The 27,900-nt window shown below is 38.4% G+C and overlaps 1 protein-coding gene across 1 annotated transcript; it reads right to left on the bottom strand.

Annotated features, from left to right (window-relative positions):
- Positions 1-140: 140 nt before the first annotated feature.
- On the bottom strand, positions 141-25,957 carry SEC23A (Sec23 homolog A, COPII coat complex component). Its single transcript, XM_014941775.1, has 20 exons — positions 25,829-25,957; positions 21,836-22,077; positions 20,681-20,738; positions 20,329-20,415; positions 18,949-19,185; positions 18,761-18,840; positions 17,682-17,826; positions 17,196-17,354; positions 16,281-16,396; positions 15,817-15,940; positions 14,864-14,944; positions 13,574-13,663; positions 12,221-12,327; positions 11,068-11,221; positions 10,265-10,342; positions 9,019-9,180; positions 7,411-7,497; positions 5,830-5,985; positions 5,217-5,282; positions 141-1,684 (listed from the first exon to the last, which is right to left on the bottom strand). The coding sequence occupies exons 2-20, from the start codon at positions 22,054-22,056 to the stop codon at positions 1,595-1,597; spliced, it is 2,298 nt and encodes a 765-aa protein (XP_014797261.1). The 5' UTR covers positions 22,057-22,077; positions 25,829-25,957; the 3' UTR covers positions 141-1,594.
- Between the last annotated feature and the right edge of the window lie 1,943 nt (positions 25,958-27,900).

The following is a 27,900-nucleotide window of genomic DNA, read 5'->3' as shown; positions in this document are numbered from 1 at the left end:
GCTATTTATTAGCTATGACAAAGTCAACAGGGCCACTGAAATTTTCTCTCCTAAACTGCCACTGTTAACAGTTCATTATCTCCGTAAGTTAAACAAGTCTGATACCAATTATTATATGAATAAAAATGGTGAAGTTATTCTAAATTTTATCATTACTACATTTATTTCCATATTTCATTTCAAGCACCAACAGAAACCAGCACAATAAATATAAAAAGTGAGAGGAAACCATGTATTTTATTTGTATTGAGGCAAAAGGAGCTCGTTTCGTTTAGATCAAAGACATGGAGAGCAATTTGTTTAATCAAGTTTTTGAGAATTTACAGAAAACAGAAAAAAACCCCCCATGCTTATCACATCAGTATATGATCACATTTCCTATGTCAAAACTCTGTCTCTTCCTTTAGACTTGGCACAACGTTTTATTGCCCACTACCACGTTTCACATCTTTACTTGTCAAAATGTCATATCACCCATGTAAACATCTGGTTTATGTGTAAACTTCAACCAGTAAACGGGAAAGCCTACAAACTTACCCACCCCCCCAAAAAATCAAGTATGAACTAAATATCAAATTAATTACATCACATTCTATATAATACTGTTTAAACAAGAACTACAGCCTGTTGAATTCATAGTAAAAAGGATGCAGAAACAAAAAGCAGATGTGCAGTGTCATGCATTAGTGTAATAACATTATAAGGCAATAATAAAAAAGGTAATTTTTTTTTTTAAGTATACTTGCCAAGACCAAAAAAATCAAGGCTGTACTCTTAGTCAGTTCATTTTGGTAGTGTAGGATTTTCTTCTTAGCTCAAGCTAGAAGTGTTAACTTTTTAAGCTTATTCATCTTTTACTGTGTATGATAATAGATACTTTTGTCAAAAATATAACGTGGATTTAAATATTGTGCAATAACAGATTTTTTACTTTTTCAGTTCAAATTCTTTATGTGGAAATAAAGAAAAACTCTGTTCCCAAATAATCAATTAGGGTAAGTGGGAAGCAATATTTGAAATGAAGTACTCCTAAAATGAACAACATATAAACAATAATATCTCTGCAGGAAAGAAAAGTTCGGCAGCCTAAGTCAAGAAACTGAGTTAATACTATTTTTATATGCTTTTTGTTGCTTCTTTGTTCACTTCGTGCTCAAAATGAATAAGCAAAGGTAGTCATATGGCAGTCTGGAAAGCCCGACACCGCCAATGATTTCCTTTATTGTTCAACGTGCCCTTGCAGTGCAGCGCAGAATCAACCCCAACCGTTTGGAAAGGAAACTGAAATCACACCTCCAAGCTGTTGTAAGTGATCTCAAAGTAATTATAGTATCACAGTAATCAAAATGACTGTTCTTCTTCCTCTAATTATAACTTAATTTAATCTACTACCTGTCATTTTTACAAACTGTAATTCACATTAAAACATTTGCTGATAACAAAAGCTTTTCTTTGAAAACACCACTGCTTTACACCTAGTCAGGCAGCTTGTGCATATCAGAGCGCTCTGTCGAGAGAGACACGGAAAAGGGTAAAGGAGGAGGAGCTGAAATATGGCTACAGCTCATCTGTGCCTCTAATGCACCCCAGAATCTCAGGCAGCACTAGAGACAGCAAGTTTCTTCAGATGATCCATAAATACTTGCAAGCTGACATCATCAGTAAGAATGGGTGCTCCAGACTCCTATAAAATAAAAGAAAATAAGAACTGATTATACTTGTTGTGAAGATAAAGCATTTTAAGGCACAATACGTTCCATTAAGTAAACACTTTACAAATTTAGAAAGACCTTAGAAGCCTATCATTGCTGAAATCCTCTGACAAAAAAACAGCAGACTGTACATTTACATAAATTTTCATATGTTTACATAAATTCAGGCATAAACCAGAACTGCGCTCTCTTCCATATTAATGCATCCACAGCGACGAGCTGCAGAACAGCAAGACATTTCCATCGACCATACAGAACTCAGAGTTTTTGACAGCTGCCAAATGCTAACTCACACTTTTTCAGAAGTAAATAAACCTTCCATGCCACAGTTCCTCTATTGTTCCTATCCCAGGGATACAATCAGTATCTGTCAGGGAAACTCAGACACATCAAAATGGTGAAAGTAGGAAAACAAATCCACTAAGGGTCTGATTTGACACTGAATGAAGGTCAACCAGCTTTCTTAAGGAAAGCTGGGCCACTTCTCTCCTACGGCTCTCTGCCACCTCAGAGAAACACCAAAAACATCACCTGAAGGTCATGCCAGTGCAAAATCAGACCACAAAAGACCTAAAAAAAACCCCAAACAACCCTATTGAGTGGATTTGTGCAATTTACTTTTTTACTTCAGAAGTAATTTTCAGAAATCCAAGAAGTTCAAAATGGTTATCTTTTAATTACTGTTTCTAAACAAATTTACGGTCTAAATAAAACAGCAGTTAAGGCCTGTGAAACCAATCTGCCATTACTTCTGTTTACAGATGTAGGAAGAATTCCTATAAATAGCAACAATTCAACCTTTTCCAAGGTCCATGGCTTAGCACCCATATTTCCAAATGAAATCAGAGCTGTCTGAACGCTTACAAAATCTTCCAAAACACAGACATGAAAGTCTTAACGAGGATGCTTAGAACTGGTGCCCCTTTTTGAGAACTGGCCAAAACCAGTTCTCAGTTAATGACCAAGGGATGAATCCAGGAGCAGCAGGAGTTCTTAGATCACTACCATACACTTGACAACCTACACAGCCATTCTCAGAGAAGGCCACTAAATTATTATCAGCTGATGGTGGCAAGATGAGAATAAAGAATGTTCTGCTTCCAAGCCTGCCAAATGCTAACCCTGCGCTCTCAAATTTATTTAAGAAGCCAAGAGGCAATTACAAGTAGTTCCATTCTGGGGCAGGATGTGATTTGCCACCTTGTGTCTTACGCACGGAAGGACAGTACATCATCCTCTAGTGAATAAACCACCCCTAAGAAAAGAGATCCCTCACAATGACTACTAATGGTAATCCAAGGTAATTAAAACCAATGCAGAGATTATTCCTGAAGCCGAACACCTCATCCAACACGTTCAAACAGGCAGCTGCTGCCACCACTGCCACCACCAACCCCAGTAGCTTTATTCTGAAGACTGGGAATCCTTCATTCCAGTAGGTAAGGTGGCAGAGTATTTTATTTGCTGGGGAATGAAGTGAAGACCAGCAAGACCACAATGTACAGATCTGAAAAATTCATCGGAATCAGCTTTGATTTTTCACAGACCACCTTAAGTCTAGTTTTCTGTTGATGCAAAATTTTGATTTAAGTCATAAAATTGAGGACTTAAATTTAATTAGCAGTGATTTGGTGACAGCTAGCTGTGCATTCAATTAGATTTGTGCCATTGACCCCTTCTTTCATTTCAAATTGCAAATTCCTCATAGTTACCAAGACAAAAAAGATTAAAAAAAAAAAAAAAAGATATGAAAATGAATGCATTCTCAAATAAATATCCTATCAAATATAATCTGAAAATTTCAACTGCATCTTCAAAGACTAACCAACACAGTAGAGCTCCATGAAAAGTTTACAGAATATAAACCATTATATAACATAGAAAACACTTTCAAGAAATAAAGCACGTACCTGCTAAAGTTTAAAAAAAATATATTTTCTTACAATACTAAAAACCAAACTAGTCAATTCATCACCTCCTGAAACATGGTTTCAGTGGTGTCTGGGTGCCCTCTGCAGGTCAATGTGGACTAACAAATTTTTCTGTACACTTTCAGTTATGCATAAAATAAAATTACATTAAAAAATTCAGGAAGCTCATGAGAAAAACAAACTCATGAGCAAAACCAGTTCAGTTTACAATTTTCTCCCAACAGTTTCAGTTTGCATTTCATAATTTGTACTTAGTTCAACTTTGTTCCCAAAAACCCCTGCAAATACAGGAGGATATTATGTTGAGCACACAAGCTGCAATTCCACTGGGGAGACAAACACACATTTTCTTGTGTTACCCTAGAACTGAACTGTTTTCTGCATTAAAAGGGAAAGTTGTCTTTTCTAAGATGGATCAAAGAGTTTCACTTGTCCAGCATGAACAATTTTCTCAGAGATCAGTTCAAGATTGTTTTGCATTTGCATTTGGAATAGTGTTTCATTTGTTTACTAATTAAATGAGCAGGAAACACTTGTCCTGTACCTTTGGAAACTTCAAAAATTTCCAGGTAATGTTTAGATATAAACAAGGCCTTCCAAACTACAGGATTTTTGTGTATGTTGTGGAGAAAACATGATGAAAAGACACACTAGCAGATTGCTGGTTGTTAACTTTAGAGGCAAGAGAGCTGGGTTCAAATCGTGCTGTCCCTGACTCGGAACAAAGTTTTCAAGTCTCTTTCCTCTGATCTCAGTGCTCTTCCTTGTCTGAAGTTCCATTAGAACCAACACGTCTCTATGAAGATCTACCTTGACAAAACTCAGCTGAGAAAAATCACTGCCAGAAAATTGCTAGAGAGTGCTTTCACTCATGCCTTAAACACTGTACGCCCTTGAGCAAAGTACTCTAAAAGGACAGTTAGTATGTACTTTGAACTGTCTGATGTCATTACATTTTCAGGAGAAAATGACTCTACAGCAGCATTCACCCACAGCAGTGTTTCACTTCCCACTATAAAAGCTGAATTTGGAAGGAGAACATGGAACTGGGATGCAGCGTTCAAGAATACAAGCTGCTCCAAAAAGTTTTAACTTTTGAACTCTTACGTTAACTTCCTTCCTAAAGACAAGATTTGAAAAACTGATTCCTGGTCACCTGGGCCACAAAAAATACTGAAAACATCAGTACACTGGTACTGGTGCATTTTTCAGTTCTTGCTTATAACTAACTTCAAAATTTATTTTCCCTGTTGCAAAAAGGTCCCTTGGTTTTCATGTGTGTTAAGTGCTCTCATTCTAAGGAATCTGGAGACAACTGTCCCAGAAAAATGGCTATACATGAAAGTAGCCTCACAGAAGCTTAAAACCAGATCATTGTTGTCTGAAAAAATGAAATCCATTTCTCTTAACTTTTGCAATTTTGGTGACACCAGGCACCAAAACTGAATTTCTTTTTCGGTTTCAAAACTTGGCGTTATTACTCATGCGTATGCAATCTGTCACTTGATTTCTGAAACAGGGAAAAAGAACATAAAATCATGCACACAAGCTTCATCAGCCGATTCATACTTACCTGTCCCCACGCATACATATTGTTATGAGTCTGAGAGGGATTTACTTTTGAAAGCAGGAAACGAGCCTTTAAAAAACAAAAGACAGGCAATAAATTAATCTTCTCAAATAGAAGTTTCTTGTACTCAGAAAAAAACTGCATCTGTATGAAATATACCATTTCTATTACTTGGAGATAAAAACGTGTGCAGATATCTCTTCAGAAGAGCAAGTAGCACCTCTATAAAGCCACTCCCTGAATTCTATAGCTATAATCTAGAACTACTAACAACTTATCAATGCAGCAGAAAGTACGCTTTTGTCTTTTTCTAAGCACTAGCAAAGCAAAAGCGAAAACCAATAAAATATTAGTAAGTTTAAAAGAATATTTCTGGTATTTGTTCAGAGACACTAACAAGTACTACCTTTTTTGTCTTAAACACCTCACGCAAGGAATCTGAGAGTCCAAGTCAGGATTCACAAATTAGGCAAAAAGCTACTATTAAATATCTGGTTCCATAAAAGCTTTAAAATTCAAAATTTTCTGTTATAACATACATACATTTTAGCACAGAAATGCACCAACATTACTAACACCACACTTTCCAGATTATATAATATATATTTTACTATACCTGGCTTCCTCCATGCTCTGTATCAATGTATCTGGGCATTGGAAATCTGGAATGGAGAATTTCTTGGGCATCATCTATTGGAGCTTGTAGCAAGTGATGAAAGTTTTCATATTCCGGCATATCTTGGTATCCTGATTTACGCCACTGAGCTATGGTCTGGGGACAGGGGGAAGAAAGAGGTTTAGAAATGATTCACCTGTCTTTCTGAGAGGATATACAGGGCTTTTCAGAGGAGAATGTGACATTGCTGGCTTCTTTTCTATCACTCACTTCTTTCTGTCCTATAGGACGCAAGTTAATTTTTAAAAGCCAAGATGTGCAAGTCACATGCCACTAGATTTTCATTTTTTTTTTAAAACTCTAACAATTTGTGGTGCTTCTGTATTTCCTTTTTTTGCTATCCTTTGTACAATAAACATTTAGCTCACAAGGTCAAGGATACTATTTACAGTTCTGTAATGTGTATGTCGACCTGTCAGGACCTGTCTGCAGCCTCCCCACCTTTTAGGGATGAAGGCCAAGGCCAGGTCACTGATAGGGGCTGCTGTTAGGAAAGACCTGGAGGGAGCCTCACTAGGGGATCCCCCCTCCTTCCCTCGGCAGCTGTTTTTAAGGTGAGGCTCATCCCTGGCTCCTGCCTGAGTCCCACTGCAGCTGTGCCTGTACCTGGCCATGCAGCCCACTCATATGGACCCCCACCCAGGACCTGACTACCCGGCTGGAACTCAGACCTGCCTCATCCCCATCGACTCAGGTGATGCTCTGGACTGGAGGCTGAACCTCCATACCGTAACCGGCTCTGTTGGCCTTGCTCAGGTGGTGTGGGGCCAGGTCCTCACTGGTCAGGCCCCTGCCTGCCTCCCAGTCAAGCTCAGCTCCCCATTCCCCCTCCTTCAGGGAGCACCCCACCCCGGCTGCTGCCTCACAGCATAATACAGAAATACAGGGAACATTTTTCTACTTAAGACATGTTAAAGTTTAGTAGTTATTTTACACAGTGCAGCTATGAGGACATGATCCAGAGCAGTATTTCTCAAACTCTCAGCTGGGAGCCATTTACAGTTGCAGAGCAGTAAAAAGCAGCAGCTCAGTTCCTCCAGGGCAGCAGAGCAATTCACAAGTATTTATATTTTTATATTTATATTACCAGCAAATGTCTATCTACTCAACTGCCAGGAGCAGTTTCATTCCTCCAGGACAGCGCAGATTAAGGGAGACTATAAAACTTGGTGTTCTGACACCCTTAGAGGTCTAAAATAAATGAGTGAAAAGCAGGGGGTCAGAAGGCTGGGAATAACACACTCAAAAGTTGGAAAAATATTGATCTAAAACAACTAACCTGCATACTGAAGCTAATTCATCTTAAACCCATCATAACAAACAGCACTGAAACATCAAGTAATGCCAGGTATGTGTGTGCAGGCACGACAGGTTACCAAACTGCAAACATGACTAGGAGTCAGGCCTCGGCCACGCAGAGGAGAGGTCAAGCACTGGAGTGCTTTAGAGCTGGGGCTTAATGTTCATAATAGAGCACTCCTACAGAAGATGAATATTTATGTAAGAAATAACAGATCTTACCTCTCCATGATAAATAAGGATCTGGAAAAAGGTATCCATAAGGAGAATGCGATCTGGTAAAATGCTGCTGCTATCCAGAAGAACGGGCTAAGATTTAAAAATAAATAAAAAATTACCAACAGATGCAGAAGCGAGCAACCAGGCAGCATTAGCAGCTTTCTGAATCTGTCACTGACTCGTAAGAACTTTTTCAATCACCTACTAAAGCTCCATATTTGCTCGTTTTCATGTTGTACAACTGCAACCCACACAATCTCATTCTAAAGTTATCCAGCCTGATTCTGAATATATAACTTCATGAAAGTAATAAAAATTGTATTCAAGAGCTGAAGCCTCTTTCATTATTATGCATTTTTCTAGTCTTTCAAGTACCTCCATATTTACCTATACAGTGCCATTAACTCGAATGATATTTCAACGTATAAAGATTCAGTAGTTATTCAAGTGTAAGATTTGGGGGTTGTGGGTTGTTTGGTTTTTTTTAGTCTTGTCCTCACAGCTGTTATTAACTGTGCATATACTGTATCTAGTACACCGATACTGTATCTAGTAAATACTTAGGATTTATGACATCTAATGTAATATTTAAGGTTTTAAGTCGCTGTCTTAGGGCAGTGACACTGTATCGGCACTATATGATTTAATTGAATCAGTACCATATGATTTAATTGGACCAATATTATTAGGGATACCAAGAACATTAACTATTCCAAGAATAAATAAAAAAAATATTATTAATCATTCTGCAGTGAGGTGTCAGCTCTCACTTGATCACGCTTCTCCTCTGCAACACCCACATGACTAACTGTATTCATACATGGGAGAATGACCTTACACCTGTGAGCAGATCTTCACAAACCACCTCATTACATTAAACTCCACTATATTAAAAGTCTTGCTTTTATCCCCATGGCACAGTCTAAGAAAAAAAAAATCCTAACGAAAGTTCAAATTCCAACCTGCCAAGATCCTTGCTTTCTATTTTTATTTTCTCTGTCTTACCATTTCCTCACTTGCTCTTATCTGTCAGACTACTGTTGTTGTCTCCTATCTTAAACTTCTTTCACAAGCTTCTTGGAAGATCGTGTTTTTATTTTAGGTCTATACAGAATGTGCCACGATAAGGTCAGCCAGAAGGTTCTGGACCAAATCTTTACCAAATCTGGTAAACACATCAAAATTAGAAGCTTTGGATGAGGGTGTTAAGATTGAGGGGAATTCTGTACGTTTCAAAAACACCCCAACTTTTCTTTCAAACTCTACAGAAAAAGTACAGTTTGAAATAAAAACATTTTCATTGATGATTACATTCTGGTACCACAAAAACAAAAGCAAAACTCCTACAGCCCTCAAAACCTAATAAAAAACTACCATTCTTTAGTTTAAAACATGCTCTCTTCACAGATTGACTTTTCTTCCCAAAACTATGCTATGTCGGAATTCCAAGATATGTGTTGTTCATAGCATGTTCCATAGTAAAGGAATAGTCTTTCTCACGCAATAAATTTTAAAACAACACATTTTATAACATGTAACAGTGAGGACAACAATTATCTCTCCCTCAAAACAGCACCTTTCAACCTACTGTTAAGTTATATATAACGATACCTCTGGAGGTCCATTGAAGGAGTAGGCGTAAAGAATGGGCTGAACCATGATAAGTGACTGGGTTAAATCTTGACGCATAAAATGATGACGGTAGTATGAGCTCTCATCTGGACTGTTATTAAAAACTTGTAAGAAAGGAGATCTTCTCAAGTGAAACATAAACTGCAAAACAAAAACCATCTGTTTGAGCATTCACAGATAAGAAAGGAGAGTTGTACGAGGACAGAAATGCTTTCTACGAACTACATGAGACCAATGCCACAACAAAATTGAACTGCATTAACATTTCTAATTTGTATATGCACGTCTGCCAGTTTTTATATACCCTCATGAGAGTAAGACAGAGAGATCAGAATGGATAAACCTACAAAGCAGCTTTGAATTAAGAGAAAAGTTTCATATTTCTTCTTCTCCAATACTAACTGATAAATAGCATGACTAAATGTTGCCAAACCGTTCCTTTACTGTAAGTTCTACTGTTCCTATGAGGGAGGCTGCTGTGCTTGAACACACAAGGTAAGTTATAGCATCTGAGCAGAAAAAAAGAACATTAACCACAGCAGAGTTGGACTTCGTTAGTAAAATGGAAAAAACAAATCCATTGCTGAATCAATCTCTCCACATGCTCAATCTCTCTCTCCACAACACTTAACATCTTGAGACAAGTTGGTGGATAACTCAAACAGAAATATCACAAATGTCTATGAAGAGTCCAAAAGCAATATATAAGGAGCTATCAGAATGGAGGAATTTATCAGAACGGATTATAGCGTTCTGAGAAACAGAGCGATAAATGGTTCTGATTTGGAGCAAATAAACTATTCAAAGTTTAACACAGTCAAGCTCCAGTTCTCTTCACCAGTGAAGTGTTTCTTTTCGGGTCAGTATGATAAGTTATATAGGAAAGAAACAACAAAGTAAAACTGTAACTTTTCTCATGTTTTCTGAATTTCTTCATTAAAACTGCCCTTAAAAAAACCCAGTGTGATTGCAAACTCAGGTAAGATGAGGATTCCATTACAGGAGAAACAAACCGTGCACACAGTTAGAGGAAGCTTAGCTGCAAGGACAGAGGGCTAAAGGGGACCCAGCAGCACAGACAACAGGAGTGGTTTGTCTCATGTCACACGCCAGACAGTAGCTGGGGGCAGGGGGTCTTTTCATGCTGGTATCTGTGCCTCAGCAGCTCTTCCTTCACCAAGGATTCTCTCTTTATCCCTTACAGACACACCTTCCTTCTACTCACCTGCGGGTAAAGCGAAAAGGTTTCTGAAAATCTGAAAGAGCTTGGATCGTCCTTGTGATAGTCTCCAAATTTCTGACACTAGAGTAAAAGAAAAAATTATCTAAATTAAATAACGTACATGCTTGGTCATGCCATTACTGTACATTCGTTTGTTTTTAATAGACACATGATCTGAGGTGCTTACAGCTCTGTAAGCAAACAGAAAACTAGCAAAACCACTGATGTAATTTCTTTTCTTAACCAGCAGTGATTTCCTTGAGTATGAGACTTTAATTTTTTTTGTTTTTTTTTTTTTTCTCTAAAATTGCTAAGCAGAGTTAGATGATTAAACAGCCTTGGAGAACATGTTCAAAATTAAATTATTAATACCTACTTACAAGTAAGAAATAAAAACAAACAGAAAACCCAACTTTTGAAAATAAAAAAATTCCATATGTTTTTCTAGGCACTTTGACTTTTTTTTTTTTTGCTAAAAATATTTCATCTACAATATCATTATAGGCAGCAGACAGCAGCGAAAGCTTTAATTTCTGCTAATCTCATGCTAGAATTTCTCTCAGTTGCTGGCAATTACCAACTGCTGAGGACTGAGGAAACAAATAAAGAAAATAAAAATATATGTGCTTTTTTTCCATTTGAAATGGAAAATTTTAGTTAATGCTGGATACCCATCTGTGGAAATGAAGCATTCAGTTTCTTTTTCGTTCTGTTTTAAAGAAAGAATCACTGGACACTAGTCATTTAAGAACGATACGCCTGGAGACAAGAAACCAATCTGACTCTTTTAATATAGTCCTTTTTACCAGCCGTATGAGTTGCCTGTCCAGCCACCTCAGCACGTCGGGCCCCTCTTCTGTCTCTGCCCTGTAGACGGCCAGCCGAGCCATGAGAATGGCAGCCGCCTCCTGGTCGAAGGACGCAGCGATGTTCTGGAGCTGCGTCTGCGCGTCTGCCCAGCTGCAAGAGACAACCACGGGGATGTGCACCACGGGGAAAGGGAAGGTGCCCCACCTCAAAACATCCCTTTGAAATCATGGGCAAAGAAAGCAGCGCTAGCAGTTTAACAAACTCATGCTGGAGCTTCAAAAATCTACCGCGCCTCTCAGCCATTAATTAATTAGAGATGTCCCTTATTCGTACAGATGCCGTGCAAACAGTGAAAGGAAATGCAATGCCACTTATAAAAACAGTTATTATAGTAAAAAATATTGATTATGAAAGGTAAGTTACAGAAAACATGTTAGATTTAAGCTAATCACACATTCCCCACAGTAGCATTTTTCTTGTCACCTTCCTTTTTCTTTTCAATTTACAAGGTGCACTACTAAAACTTCCTTTTAACAGTCGCCAAGAAACTTTTACTAATATAACTAAAGTTAGCAAGAAATTCATATCAACAGTAAGGGCAATGCTTTTCTCCATAAATTGAATCTTCCATCATATTAGCCGATCAATAATCTCCTTCATCTTAAAGGAAATGTCAGTGGACACTGAAAAGTGTCTGCATAATATTAAACATCACTTTCTAAAAATTGTGATGTGAATTGGATCAAGGAAGCCACAGGTAAAGGTCACACATGGAAGCACGGGTATTTTACACCGCCCTGAACTGCGGTTACCTCTCTCAAATTAAGTTATTAAGTGATTTTGCCACTCCCTAAGTCCAACCATCTCCTCAGCTTAGGCCATAGAATTTCACTCAAAGCTTCCTCTTCATCTCAAATCCCTTGGGTTACTTCAGAGCACTCCCAAAACGTTATTCTGCAGCCACTGCAACCTCCCAGAGAAGAAACAGCTCACAGAAAGAGAGGGGCAACTGGCTCAAAGGTACCTTCACCACCTGGGGCACTGCATACCCCAGGACAACAGACTGGGTAAAAAAAAAAAAATCTAAAGATTAAAAAGCAGATATCTATCCTGCTTTTTGGAAAATGAGTCATCCCAAGTAAAACATACTTTCTGGCAACTGTGGTCACCCTGATGCGTCTCTGTCCGCTGGAATGCTGGTACTGAGTCACAAACTGGATTGCACCACGTCCTCCTTGAGGAATGGGAGCGTTGTGCTAAGGACAGGAGGAAAAACAATTGAAAGGAAGTGAATCTCAAGAGTTTACAGTATAACTTGAAATTGTTAAACAAATTACTTAAAAATGATAAAATTCTTAGCAATATGCAGCTCAAGTTATATAAATGTGTTGTCTGGTGCTTTTATTACGTTGAGTACCTTTACTAAACATGGCTAATAAACTCAGAGACTTGTTAAGAGATGTTAGGAGCAGTCGCTATCTCCATCAGGTACCCTTAAAGCAACCAATGCTCTCTCCTTCCACACACACCTACAGAAACAGTATTTTCAAAGGAGCTCTGTTACAATTGCTGGTTTAGTTAGATTCTATTTGAACATCTCGTTAGTCACTAGAATTGCAGGCACAAAATTGATAATATTCTAAAATGTTGATTAATTAATCCCAGAAAGTGCCATCGAAATGTAAACTGAAATTTCAAAACTCTAGTCAGTAGAAATTCAGGTTCATACACTGCTAACAAGGTATGTAATTCCAAAAGAGGACAGTTGAAAGCAACTATTGCACACCATGACCAGACCAGTTTTAGAGCTAGTAACAAAATGAGACCAAAATAAATATGCAAAAAGGGACGGGAAAAAAGGCTAAGGTATATTCAAGTTTTCAAGCCTTAGCATAGGTTCAAAGTATGCAATATAGCATACTAAATAGATAGAAACTACATCCAATTCACATAGTTCCTGAGCTTCAAGCATTTGAAAGAAGGGAAAGTACTAGAAGGAAATAGCATGTTTGCTTGTCATGTTTTTATCCTCTTTCCCAATACCCCTCAGGGAGACAAGAAACCAGGCTCTATGCCCCTGAGGCATTTCCATAACAACCAATCTTTACTTGCAAATACTGAGCAATTAAAACAAATTAAAATGTAAACAAAGAGTAAATACCTTGTAACTAAAAAATCAGAGAACTACTGAAAAGCACTTTTAAATACACAGATTACAGCATTTTCATATATTGCAACTGAAATTTATTTTAATAAGTAACACTGAAAAGAAAAACTGGACTTAGATTATGAACTCTATTCAAAATTTATAGAGCTCTGATTCTCATTATCATATTCAAGGAGAAGATTAGCTCATTATCTCTAAACTTTGGCAACACAAAATGGCAACACCATTTGTGTCCCTGCTACCATGCTTGAGGGAATCACACAAATACACAGGTTTCACCATCATGTAAAATAAAATTACTGTGTTTAGCAGACAAGTAGACAAATATTTATTACCTGGTTGACCACTTCAAAGTACAGTGCAAGTGTTGTAGTAGGATTAAGTCCACAAATCTTCCACTGACAAGTACCTCCTGTCCCAATCTCCTGTAGAAAGATTTTATAATACTTTTACAAACCAGAAGTATTACCTTCCTTTGTGAAGCACAGCATCTGGCCATTAGAGGTAACTGCTTACAAGCACTCTGTCACAAGTTTTCTCCCGGCTCACTTACTCAGACAAACACTCTTGCAAAACAACTGCAGTGTTGGATGCAGAAATAATAAAAAAGGAGATGGTTGCAAAACACTAAAACATTAGAAAGGCAAGGAGGTGACATTAGAAAGACGGAAAAAGCAAGTCAGAAACAGGAAGAAATACTAGACTTTGCTTAAACAGAGGTAAGAAGCATGCTGATTATATTGGGATTTTTAGTTCAGAAAGATACAGTCATAACTACAAGGAAAATTTTTAGGCATGAAAAATGCTTGATTAAAACAGGCCATTTGTAAGCACTTTCACACTAGAAAGTGCTGGATTATGCAGATTGTTAGGAATAAAAATCAGACCTTTCAAATATAAGGCATGCATAAGATATATAAAATATAAAGATATATATAAGATATATAAGATATATAAAATATAAGACATTTTGGTTACTTGCAGGAATTGTTTTTTATTAGTAATCAAATGCAAAATTAAAATGCAATAATATTATAAGAAAATAAGTGATGATTTAAGTCTGATGTAAATTTAAAGGAGTTACTTCAGGGGCCTGTCACAGTTGGATATTTTAATCAATTAATGAAACACACATTTGGTGAACCAGCTATACAAATGGGAAGATGGAGTCAAGATAAAGGGGATGTTCTCATGGTCTTGTGTCCTTCTGTTCTCTCAGTCTTTCTAAACAAAGTATTTTCATGGTTCTCTGTTTGGAGAAATAGACATAGCTCCGATTTTAATAAAGCATGGTAACTCACTCGCTACTTGGTTTCTGCTTTGCCAGCATATAATTTCTCTGGAATACTTTTTACGCAATCAGTGGTTTGGTTTGTCTCAGTGGACAAACCAAACCAAGCAACAAGGGTTCTGCAAGCTCGGATACAACTTGAATCTAACCTAGAAGTGAACAGGAGCATATCCAAAAAATAGCCCTTGCATGTATTTAATTTAAAATTGGTAAAAAAGTAAACACTCTTTATTCCATTTCTGGAAAAGTTTCAGTCTCTCTGCAAATCCAGAAATCCTAAATTCTCTTTTTCCGTACTGAGACATTGCCTTCTTTTTCAGCGAAGTTAACTTACGTTTTCTGAGACACATGGTCCTTTAGAGTTGAGAGAGACACAGGGTCCAATTGCTCCAGAAATCTTTACTTCTCTTGAAGTCTTCACATTTAGAAGAAAAACATGCATTAATATGCCACACTAAGAACTCAATCTTATTTTATCATTAGTTAATGAAAACCTTAATGCAAATCAGAGTGTTGATACCTTTAGGAAAGGTTACACATATAATAATGCTTGATACACGTAGAGAAATTTTTCATGTGCTCAGTTTCTGCACTTAATTACGTATGTTTGCTGTACCAATTTCTACATCCAAAACAACAACATGAACACAAATAAAAACATGGAGAAAAGCTGCTGCTATTTGTAAACCTGGAAGCCTAGAAAGTGTATTTTCTAGAAAAGTAACTAAAACATTCAGAAAATGAGATTAAACCTGAAGACGGGTAAAATGAGCCTATACATACCCCACACTGAATTTATACTCTATCTCCTAAACGTATTTAGCTAAAAGCAAAATCCAGTTATTTACATTCTTCCAAAGTAATTTTAAAGTGATTTGTACATTCCTCTAGAACTGGGGCTACCTTTTCCCATTTTCCAGGACCTTCCAACAAAATTCACAAGAACACATACATGAAAAAAGAGGGTCCAATTATTTGTCCTGGCAGTTAAAACTTAAAACAGAATTTTACTGAACAAAAAAAAATATAGCCCTATATTCTTCTCCAAGGCAGGACTGTAATACTGTCACCGAATGTGGAATAAGAAGGAATTAACATTATAGCTAACTCACATGTACAGAATCACAGAACTGTAAAAAGACAGGTAGGCAGCAACAGCAATGTCTGAGCCAACCCTGACACATCTGTTCAGTGTGTTCCTAAAAATTCCTTACGGGGCAAAGATTCCACAGTTCTTAGCCATCCTATTCCCATGCTTTACTAACACACTGCAATTTTTATTCTTACCTTTATTTCTAATGTGCCACCAAATCCCATTTTAAATTGTCCTTGCATGTCTTTTGTGAATACTCTCTGAAAGGTTTGTTTGAATAAAGATGTATTGAAAGAGTCTCCCATTACCATGTAGCCTCTAGACAACAACAACAAAAAGAACAAACAAACAAAACCCTCAAGTTAAAACAGACTACTTATTATGCAATAATTTAGCACATGGTATTTAGCTTATTTCTATCTATTTCTGTTAGTTTTATTTCTATTAAAGGCAAAAACTAATGAAAGTTCTTGGTGAGGCACATTTCTCCCTACTTAAAAAGAACTATCATTAAGTTGATGTTTTGCTACAATGTTAGGGATGAATTTTGTAACTGAGCTTTTGTAACTGAGTCAGTTAACTACTTCTAATATTCAGTATTCCAAATCTACTACCATGCCATTTATCATATACTACTTAAAAACAAAGAGGCACATACCCAGTGTAGTTGGGACAACACTTCATTTCCAGAAGACCCGTCTGATCCAATGCACATGCATATATGTCAATAACATGACCATTTGTTGCAGCCCGGTTAGCCAGGGCTTCAAAATGCTAAATCCAAGATGAAAATACAGTAAACACCAATTTATTACGTGAGCTCTCCTCATCTTCATATCAAATCCTAAACTCCCAAAATTTTTCTAAAACAACATTTTCAGCCTTTATTCACATATTCTAATACAAGCTAAAAGGACATTTTTCCCTAAAGTTAAAATTCAGATTGGAATTTTCAACACCTGTGTTTTTTTCTCATCAGCTAAGAACCTGACTCACACTAGACAGACCAATGGTTGCAATTTAAACTAGAAAATGACCTTGATCTCTTTAAACTTTGCATTTAGTACTTGATCCAACACACAGAATGGAATTTGTGTGTACAAACCGGTGACTGAGATAATCAGAGAAATTAAGTTCCCATTATAATCAGTTAAGATGAATTCAACAGGTTTGGGAGGCAGTTAATCTGCCCAAATGTACATTTAGGATGAAACGAACTATGCCTGAACTCTACTGCCTAACCCTCCTCCAACTACAGACAGTTTTGAGCAGCTCTCTTAGATATATCTAAGACTAAATGTATCATTTAGTCACATGAATCTTCTCTGACTTAAACCAAGGAAACACTCCAAAGAACTTAAATGTAAAGCAAGCCAAAGTCCTAACTCAACATACTGACATTTCTGAAGAAATTCCTGAAGATACAGCACTATTCTGAGACAGGCAAACAAAAGCAGATAATTCCCACCTCTTTATACATCTGCTACTCCTAACAGTGCTTTACAGTGCTGGGCACTGAAAATGTTCACTTACTGGTAAAATGCCTAAACTATCACCCATGACCATCTCTTACCTTAGTACCCTTTTTAACATATTTAGCATTGTCTTTTTCAATGTCGTGCCATGATCTTATAGGTAACTTCAACTCATCCCCTACAACCATGCCAGGTCCCTGCGTAGCTGGTCCTCCAATGAACATCATTATACGCGCACCGGTGTTAGGGAAAGTGCACTGCAGGGAATAGCAGACAAATGAAACCATCAGGTTTTGCTACAAATTGAACAGAAGAAATAGCTATGCAGATATTTATCACATCTATCATAATAACTTTACTTTTCCCTCCGAAAACTTAAATCCAGTGTTAATTCAAATTTTGCCTTGTTAAGATGTATAAACACCTATGATTATTCTATGTATGTAAGAAATGATATCCATCAGAATCATCATAGAAATCTAATATGCATCAATTACTAAGGTTTTTACATATTGATCATGGCAGCTTTTCTGCAACAAAACAATCTATTTACATATTAGCACAACTGTGGTTAAAGGCCTCACCTCGAGGAGCCCTACGGCGATAGAAAGAGCCACTCCAGAAGAACGTAAAGGCCGTTTTCCTTGTGGAACAGGCCAAGGATCCCGCTGTAGTTCACCCAAAAGATCAGTAAGATTCATATCAATTTTCTGCACTGGTTGCAAAAATCTGTAAACAAATACATGGAATTAGTTTAGATCCAAATTGCTAAATAAAAATGTTATCAGTTGCTCACTATCAATACATTAGACACATCTTAGCAATTTCTAATTCTAGATTGTAGCCTGGATTCAGAGCAATATTTTTGTCTCACCAAGATCACACAGTTTGGTATTATTAATTATACTATTATTCGGTATAAGCACACTTAAGAAGTGTGCTTAAGAAGTTCAGCAAAGTTCTTGTAAAACAAAAAGCTGCTAACTTAGTGACATCACCACTAGCCAGAAAGAACCCTATCTCCTCAAAAGCAGCAGATGATGACCTATGAATATCAAAAAGAAACTTGAGTTTCACTACTTCAATGAAAATCAAACATCAGAAGAAATATTAACATATAAAGAATTTTCCATGCTCTCTGCTACAGGCTGTCTACAAATGCAGCTATTTATTGGAAGGCAGAGACAGCAAAACTGTCTCTCTTCTTTGTCATTTTATCAATTTCTTCTATGTCCTAATGGGGGACACAGGACAATCAAACATCACCCCACAATTTCCAAATGGGAGAAGAGTGGAAAAGCAAGAAAAAGGGAAGGCAAAATTGGATATCCACATAAGAAAGGGGCACTAAAGCAGCCATTAACACTTCCCAGCGTACCAACCAACAGAAGCATCATTATTTACATATCCATAATATGCCTGTGTAATGTTCTTGCAGAGTATTTCCAAAACATCAGCCAGGTGATTTTACTATCACCCATTATTTTCTTCCCAGTACAAACTGTAGGAAAGAAACAGGCTGTAACCATTCGTCTCCTAGTAAATTTGTGCCTGATCAAAATGTTTCACTGTCAATTGATTGATTTAATTGTCATAAACCATTAAGTCTTCCAGTAAATCAGTGTAGCCAAGGTATGTTTTTTGGATGTTTTAAGCACGTTACCTGTTAGAAGGTGGTGGCTGCTGCACTTGAGGACCCCGACCGACTTGTGAAACAGCTACTTTTGTAAGCCCTAGCATTTCCTGTAGTCAAACACATAACATTTTATTACAAAATTTGTTTACAGACTATTTGAATTTCTTTATCACCATCATCTTGATGATTTCTTTCTGTTTGCTTTTGTGTGTTACCTGCAGCTGTTTTGCAGACAGGTCCTTTGTTCCTCTGAAGACATAACTTTTGGAAATTCCTTCACAGCCAAGCTCGTGAACTTGCACCATTCGCCCAAAGGTAATGAGACCCACTAACGCCGTTGGTGGCAGGAGACTAAGAGACATTTGCATGGATTCCTTCAGAGCTTGCAAGTCTTCATCTTCCATGCATGTGTCCACAACATAAAGAAATATCAATGGCATCTGAGGGCCACGCTTTAAGAAGCACAAATATCATCACATGAAAAACAAGTCCTGCAATATTTACAGGATCAAAAATGAAGAAGTGAAGTAGATTTTGTAAAAGTTTGAATTTTAATCATACCAATAATGTCAATGTTCCATCTAACTTACCTCCCTCTCAAGTAGTAATCAGAATCTGGGGCTAAAGGGGAATGAAGCCTCTATGATTATGAACTTTGCCTAAAAATTAAATGCTTACTACAGAAGAAAAAAAAAAGATCCTTTCAGGATGTCATGATAGGTTTTAATCATGTGTCATTTATACAAATCTTTTAATATATAATGAGCTTTTCTTGCTCCAAGTGAACTTAATAGTCATAAAGCTATTCAAAATTATAAAATACTCCAACCTGATAATATTCTGCAGCGTTTCACCTCATAATTTTACTCTAGAGATCATCAGATTTTTTTATTCTTTTAAACTAATTTTGCTATACCGTGAGCAAAAATTGCCTTTATGTTGCATTACAAGAGTTGGCAAAAATGTAGATTCTGCTCAGTCTTCATTCTTCTCCCCATACTCTGAATGCCTCACAAAGTCTTACAAATTTTAATCCTTAAAAATACAATACAAATTTGCTGTTGCAAATGTTTGCAATTTTGGGTTGCAGGTCTATTTTTTATTTCTATTCAAGTGACTTCTATGCTAAAATTCAAACACCCAAATTGAGTATGTATTAGCTGTTTTCTCTAAACCAGCTAGCCCCAAAACTAACTCATAATCATTCAACTACAAACAAATTCAAATGATTAATGAGAGATGGATCAACAGTCAGCCAAATTTGAACTGAAATCATTTGAACAAGCAACAGCAGTAAGCAGACCCCTGGCATGAACACAAATTAAACTCCTGCTAAAGAAACAGATCGAACAAAAATATTGCCTTTAGAAGAGACATCTTTTTAATTTTTTTTAAACCAGTCTTATTAGCCACCCTTGTGTTCTTACAAAAATTTATGTCTTCCATTTCCAATCAATGACATATATGTTCAATCTACTAACAAGCACGTACAGACCCACAGTCATTGAAGTGCAGTGAAGAAATAAGATTGACATTAATTATTTTTTGTATATTGCAAGGTTATAGATGTTAAAGATTTCATTTAATGATTTTACCTGTACTACATATTCAATGCTGGAGAACTGAGGTAAAAGTTCAGCTGGCTGGTTCATTTCAGATATGCCAGCATAGGTAGGAGGAAACTGCAAATAAAACCACAGAAATTAAGTATAAGCAAAAGATTACAACTTCTACAAAAACAAACCATATGTATGGACTACTTTCCTCTGCAACAAATGTTCATTATTGCTCTCATGAAAAAAATCTTAATGCAATCTCCGAAGATACAGCTGCATACTCATGCTCTTGCTGTCAATTTCAGTTCGCAACTACAACTTTTATAAAGTGAAAGTGAAAATCCTCATTTTTAAAAACATTTTCTGCATCCTGAATGTTTCATTTTCTTACCTGATTTCTCTGATAACAAAAGTTGCAAGCCCAGAGTTTTGCTCGATAATCCACTTGGCTATAAAAATGAAATAAGAAAGGTTTACATAGTACAAGCAATTCTTTTCCTCCACTAACCCTAGAATAAGTTTAATTTTTCAAAATCAAATTGACTTTGAAAAAGCTTCCTCCTAATATACTGTCTCCTCAAAATAAGTGTAGTCTTACACAGACACATCAGAAAAATTATTGTCTTTAGAGAGGAATAATGGTCTTCAAGGCAATGAAGCAAATAAGAATTTTAAGAATACAGATTCAGCACCTGAAGAGACTTTCTGCATGGGTTTGGGCAAATAGTTTTAACTCTCCCTACCATTGTGCTTTTCTCCTTTCTCAGGCTATGCCTATTAGCTGTCAGAGTCTGGCACTATCCTGAATGTATATTATGCCCTCAAAAAAGTCGTTCTAACTTAACAGCTACCTCTCTAATGAAAATAACATTTTTTTTCAATTAATGAGCCTACCTCCTTTTCTTTTCCATGCTTCTGTGATCAGAATGACACATGAAACTCTTCCTCTGCTTCCAACCTAAACTTACCCATGACTAGTTCACAATCATTTATGCTTGCACCAATATCACCCTTCAGCTTAAACAGTCAGCTTTCACTCTCTCTGATGCCTACTTCTTGATGTATCTATCTATCAATCACATTTTTCAGTTTCTGTTTTGGTAAACTAAACCAGCTAACCTGCTTTGCTCTACAAATGAACTAAGGTCGGTAATAAATATAGTTTATTTTACTTGAAAAAGAAACCATATTAGTAGTTAAAACAATACAGTGTAGTAACTTCTTACCCTAGTTACTTTCTAGAGGCAAAATGCAGGAGTACATACAGGAGTAACTCACCACATGTGTTGTTCCAGAAAAATAACATACCTAATCGTTAATTAAGTACATTGAAAAGACTAGTTAAACGAAAGCTATGTTTGAAGTATATCTATTACATGTGCACATCTGCGTGCAGAAACTTCTAAGATCTAGAAGTGTGAGCTGTATACTCCTGTGAGGAGCACTTGAACTGCCACACACCTGATCGTTTTCATGGTTCAACCGGCACTATTCTAAATATTGATTGTAATGAAAAATATTGACATAACATATGTATTAGGTTTACCATAAAGGATTCAGAACAGCTCGACAGGTGGTCCTGCTGCACAAAACTGGCTCATACTGAATAGGAGGCAAGTCTGGCCGTTCTTTCAGTGGCGTGAAGAGGGCAGCCACTGGGACTACCATTCTTGTGGCTTCCAGACGACTTGAAGGCCAAACATTCCAGCTGAATCTAACTCCATCCCTATCCTCATTCTGCTGGATAAATTCCAGGAAGGTCGTCATGGTCAACTTCTTCGTTTATCACTATAAAAAGAGAGAATCATTAGCAGCATGTTGAAGTGCAATTATTTTTAACCACAAAATACTAAATGCACTTAATGACAGTCACACATTCACACCATGATTAAACATTTTCAGTAAATCATGTGATCTACACACAAACAAAGGAATAAAAATACTATATTCCACAAGAGCACACTTCTACAGCAATGCCAGGAAATAACTTTTTAAGAAGTACACGTGTCATATTCCACTACGTTATGTATGAAGATGCAACTTTCAACAATTGTTTGAACTCAAATTTGGGCATCAACCTAAGGCTTTCAGAATTTTCAGTTACTCACAAACTAGAGCACTGAGGAAACGCAGACACAACTGAAAAGCTCAACAGGAACCTGTGAATACCTGCAAAAGCCAGCAAGAAGTGTCCTCCCACCCCATAACCCCCACAAAAAACCCCCAACACTTAGATATGTCTACACTGCCCTGAATACCTGCTGTTTGCCTCCTAGTACATTTTATAATATATAAGTTTTATAGGTTTTTCCAGCAACTAGGATATCTAAATTCCTACTTCCTAATAATTAAGAACTTACTGCAAAAGTCTAATTGAACCACCTATGAGGCAGCCTGGGAAAATACTCGTAGGTCTCATTTTAGACTGTACTAAGTTAATGAAGAGCTTTAGACATGCTGGAATCCCCCTGAACTGAGGTTTAAATCAGCAGTTCTCACAAACAGACTGATGACCCTCTTAGCCCAGCAATTACATACCCTACCAAAAACTCCTGGAAAACTCTCCATGTGTAAAGACCTAGCTCTCTTTACTAAAATTATAATGACATTGCACCTTTAGCTCATATGATAGTTTAAAACTTTTCAAGTTTGTTTGTTTTTTTTTTTTTATTACAGTTTAACTTAATAGTTTGATTCTAATGCTGACTTTGAACAAAACAGATTAACAACATCCATAAAACAAAGAGAAGACACACATTTCACAGCCAATATCATTAGGAAATAACCAACTGTTGGCATCTGACAAAACCTCCAAAAAGCAGTCTAAAACTGTTCTTATAAAACACTGACTGACAGGCGAACTTAACTCTGTAGAGTAGCCTTCTCTTAAAGCTCTCCGCAGGTGCAATCATTATTACTTATCACCACACTGTAACAGAAATACTATGATAATTAGTCTGCCAACATTGTTATCTGTGTGTCATTGCAATTGCAACACAGGGAGCCATATGGGACTTTGTGCAAAGGGGCACTTCCACCACCACTTTTATTCAAGTTGTTGCAAGGCCGTTGGGCTGAACGAGGCCATTGGCCAGGGAACAGAAATGAGCAAATGCAAGGGGAAAGAATATCTGGAAATCATAATTAGTACAGAGTGATCAGGGACAGAAGGTAATTCAGCTAAGAGAGGAAAGAACAGGCTGGTATCTGAAAAGGATCTAGAATTTAAGACACTTCTCTCCTAACACATCAAAATCCATCCATGTTTTGTGCAAAAGATGAAGAAACGTTACCCCAGAAAAACAGGGTATTGATACAACCACCTGCATGAGGCAACAATCTGTAACCTTAAAAGGAGAGATTATTCTCCCCAGAAAAACAGGGTATTGATACAACCACCTGCATGAGGCAACAATCTCAGTTGTAACCTTAAAAGGAGAGATTATTCGGAAGAAACGTTACCCCAGAAAAACAGGGTATTGATACAACCACCTGCATGAGGCAACAATCTGTAACCTTAAAAGGAGAGATTATTCTGGATTTGGTTATCTCCTGCGAAGACAGAGAAAATTGCAACTTGAAGGCCATTTCAGCCATTCCATAGGCTATGAAGTCCACCAACGCCATCTCCACACACAGCAACGTGAACTCCTGCTTTCTCTACTGGACTTCAAAGTATTCTCTCCACATTTTACTCTACCTACACTTGAAATGGTTTCACACGGATATTATTTTTACCACTCAGTTACTGCTCCACAGAGGCCAATGTACAAACACCAGTGTCAAGTGACTAATAAAGCGCACATATATACATAAAAGATTTGTTGGATTTATTAAGTTAAATACTCTTACTTTCAAGAAAGGTATGAAGGCAGAACCTGCTAATAACCAAATTTTCCTCCATCTTTTCTTACACCCTGTTCTTCATTTCCAAGAGCCAGTAATGCCTACACATTCCACCATACATGAAATGTGAAACTGACGATCTGACAAGTTACATTCAGTTTCCATGGCTGTGTTATAGCTCTCCAGGCACATTTTCTGGGATAGGTGTGGAGAGGTATTACATTAGACCAGAACAGCAAACCCTGCTAACCTACAGACCACTTACCAAATTTCATACACGTGAATGCCACAAAATACCTATTGCCCACCTCAGGAAACCACAGAGAAGTGATTCTCAGAACAGCTGCGGAGCAACATCTCCCAAGTTGGGGTGTTGCTGCTTTGGCTTTGGGGCAGAACAGGACACCCAGGCGAGACCAGCAGCCCTTCCTGCTGTACTTCCTCCCTGCACCACCGCAACCTCCCTCTGTGTCAGGCAAAGGACCCACAACTGAATTGCACAGTCACAGGCTGACTACACCTGGCTACAAGGGCTGGATTCTCAGGTAAATAGTATTTATGTGATTACCCTGACTAGATGCAAGAGTACAGTTAGGGCCTTCTAACCATTACACGTACCAAACATGTTTGATATACCATTTGGAAACATATCCTATAGCTGAATAAATAGTTTTGAAACACGTTACTTTGGAATGACACTATTTTGAAATGCTTCTAGATGCAACTGCAAACAGTAACGATACTTTGTTCAAAACAGCTTATTCTAAAAGCTCCTCCTTCATCTCAGCACCTTTTAACATTTACACACCACACGTAAACGTGCCCCAATACAGAAGAACATCAAACTAATACCCACTAATCCTTGGAAGCACATACAAACAAAATCAAAATATTTCTCTCTTTGGCGCTTTAAGAGTTCCATCATTGAGAGATTAGAGTCCCTCATGTGACTATGAATTTAAATACCACTAAATTAGTACAGTCCACTGTGCACTTTTCTTCCAACAAACCTATTCTTTCTGTTTATTATGCATTAATAATCTGGTGAAACAAAAGAGATTAATAACAAGCCTTTAATTTTGTTTTTATGCCAAAATTAGCATTTCAGATACAAGATACTAGTTCAGTTCTAAGGAGGAACTCAAGCACAGGAGGAGAATGACTGAGTACTCATCCAAAGCAAGCGCCAGTTGTCAAACTGACCACGTAAGAATCTCATTTTCACTACTCGAACACAGCCGTCCTCCAAACCTGCTCTCCCAGTCTAAGGGATTTTTGTTTTTAAGCAACCAGCGTAGGTAACAACCCACCTAAATTGAGACGACAGATACTCGAAGGCGGCAGGGCCCGCCTAAGCCCGGGTCCTGTGCAGCTCTGCCCCCCTCGCAGGGCACCCCGGCAGCGGCACAGGGAGGCGGCTGCAACGGGGCAGGGGCAGAAGGACCGCTCCGGGACAGGGGAGCTCCGGCCGCCCTTTACACCCTCCGCAGGCCGTGCCTCGCCGGCCCTGCCCGGGCACCGGCGGCCCCAGCTGAGGAGGGGGCTCCCTGCGGCCGCCCCGGCCGGTCTCCCCCGCGGGCGGACGCGGTAGGGGGCTCCCCGCCTCCGGGCCCCGGGAGGCCGCGGGCAGCGCTGCCAGACGGCGTCCCCGGCTTCCCCCGTGCCCTCCCCTGCCCGCCTCGGCCCTGCTCACCCCGCGTCCCGGCCGCCGCCGCCGCCGCTCTGGCTCCCCCCCGCCCGCACGCAGCCGCCCCGGCGCTGCCGACGCAGCCAACATGGCTGATGGGAGAGTCCGCGCCACGTCAAGGGGCAGAGAGCGGCGGGACGGGGCGGGCGGAGCTCACCCGGTTACCGGAGCCGCCCTCACCCCTGGCGGTGGATGCAGGGCTCCGCTGCGGCTCGGTTCCCCGCCCGCCGGGGGCCGTTCCCGGGGAACCCTCCGGATCAGGCTCAGCCGGGCTCCCGAAGCCCCGGGGTTCAGCCTCCGCGGAGCCCCTCTCCCCCCGCCGGCCTGCGCGGCAGCCGTTCGCTCTGGAGGATGGTTTACGTGTTTCTTCCTGGGGGAAAACAAATAGATCTTGAAATTATACTCCCGGTGGGTTTTAGCCTGAGACAATACTTTATGTCGCGTTTACAAATACTTTGAAATACAACACGTTTATTTGCTGTCTGCACCATAACTTTCACGTAGCCCTAACTACAGTTTTGTTCACTTTTTTTGTTAGTGTGGGTATCTTTTTTTTTTTCCTCCCCCCCTAAACCCAAGTTACAGTGACACTTGGGTTTCAGGGCACATCAGAATCCTTCCACACAAGCCGGCCACAGAAGGCCAGAACAGTAACTTCTGTCTTTCCCGAGATATCTCAGTGCAATGATTTTACTACAGAAGATACCTTCTGAGGAAAAGGCTCCTTCCTGCTATCATTTGCCCTGAGGCTGAAAAAAACATCCATTTGTGGCTGTGATGAACCGACCTGGACGTGGGGCAGGACTGGAAAACGTTCTGCTGACTACCACGTCATCCTTCTCTGCAGCTCTGAAAACATGGTTGGTATGACCACCAGCCAAATCTAAATGACTAAAACATCTGTATCCTCTTTTCTTGCATGTCAAATGTAATTACAACAGAATTTCTATGCTATATGTACCTCCACTATTGTTTGCCTGTCCTAAAAACATGAGCAGGGAAACAACAGCAGAACTTAAAAGGGAAGGATTTCAAATTTCCACGTCCACAAATCTCACTGCCTTTTGTGGGAGTATTAAGCAGGAGCTTGCCAAGGACACGTAATCTCCTCCGTTTAAAAAGAAAAGAAAAAAAAAACAAAACCAAAAGACAAAACACACAGAAAAAACCCACCCAACGAAGCCTCAACAGGGCAAACCTCAAACAGATGCACAGAAAGCCATTCAGTGTTACAATTTCACAAGGACTGAAATACTCTGTGAAACGTTTTCAGAAAGTTACACTAAAAAAACCAGGCAAGTCCCAAAGTCAGAACAGCGGGATGAACTCTATAAACAACAAGAGAAAAAGACACAACTGACACTTGAAGACACTTAAAAAGGAAGAAAGGAAGAACAGGAAAGTATACTATTCTCAAAGTTCACTACAAATAAGAGGTATACAGTATTTTTAATCAGTCATTAGCACAATTAAATTTCATTACATAATGATTCAATCCAGTGCCGTAAACTTCAAGAAACATCTTGCAGCTGTTACGATGGTGCAAACCACAGACAAAAGCAAGGAGAAGCAAAAAAATAGAACAGAAAATAGGATCCTAACACAGTATATACTCTTTATAACAGAATACTTCATTATATCCCACTATTAGAATGTACAGTGGAAGCATTTCATTTTTCTTAATGCAGAATTTTTAGTTTATGTGTTAGATTTCTTTTTTTCAGGCAGTGGTGCATACCCACTGATGGCAACTCACCCTTTCTCTGGAAAAGTACTCTTCCATAGTGCCTTGGCAGTTGAGGAGAAAGAACATTCATGTCCAGTTTCTTTTTCCTCTTCCTCCGCCGAGTCATCTTTGCCAGCCACTGCACCAGCATGCTTGGTAAAACTTGTTAGGAACTTGTTTATTATTCGTGGAAGACTACCTGTAATAATTAAAACTATGTTACTTTGTTACTCCATTTTAAAAGTATCAATCCAGGAAAAGTAAGCTAGAAATAAAAAGTATATTTCAATTATATCTTATATACCTCATATATAACTATACTTATGTCTTTTTGTTCATAGCTCTTGACTTC

Source organism: Calidris pugnax, unplaced genomic scaffold (assembly GCF_001431845.1).
Source record: "Calidris pugnax isolate Ruff unplaced genomic scaffold, ASM143184v1 scaffold56, whole genome shotgun sequence".
Lineage (NCBI taxonomy): Eukaryota > Metazoa > Chordata > Aves > Charadriiformes > Scolopacidae > Calidris > Calidris pugnax.
This window is presented reverse-complemented; position numbering and strand designations above follow the sequence as displayed.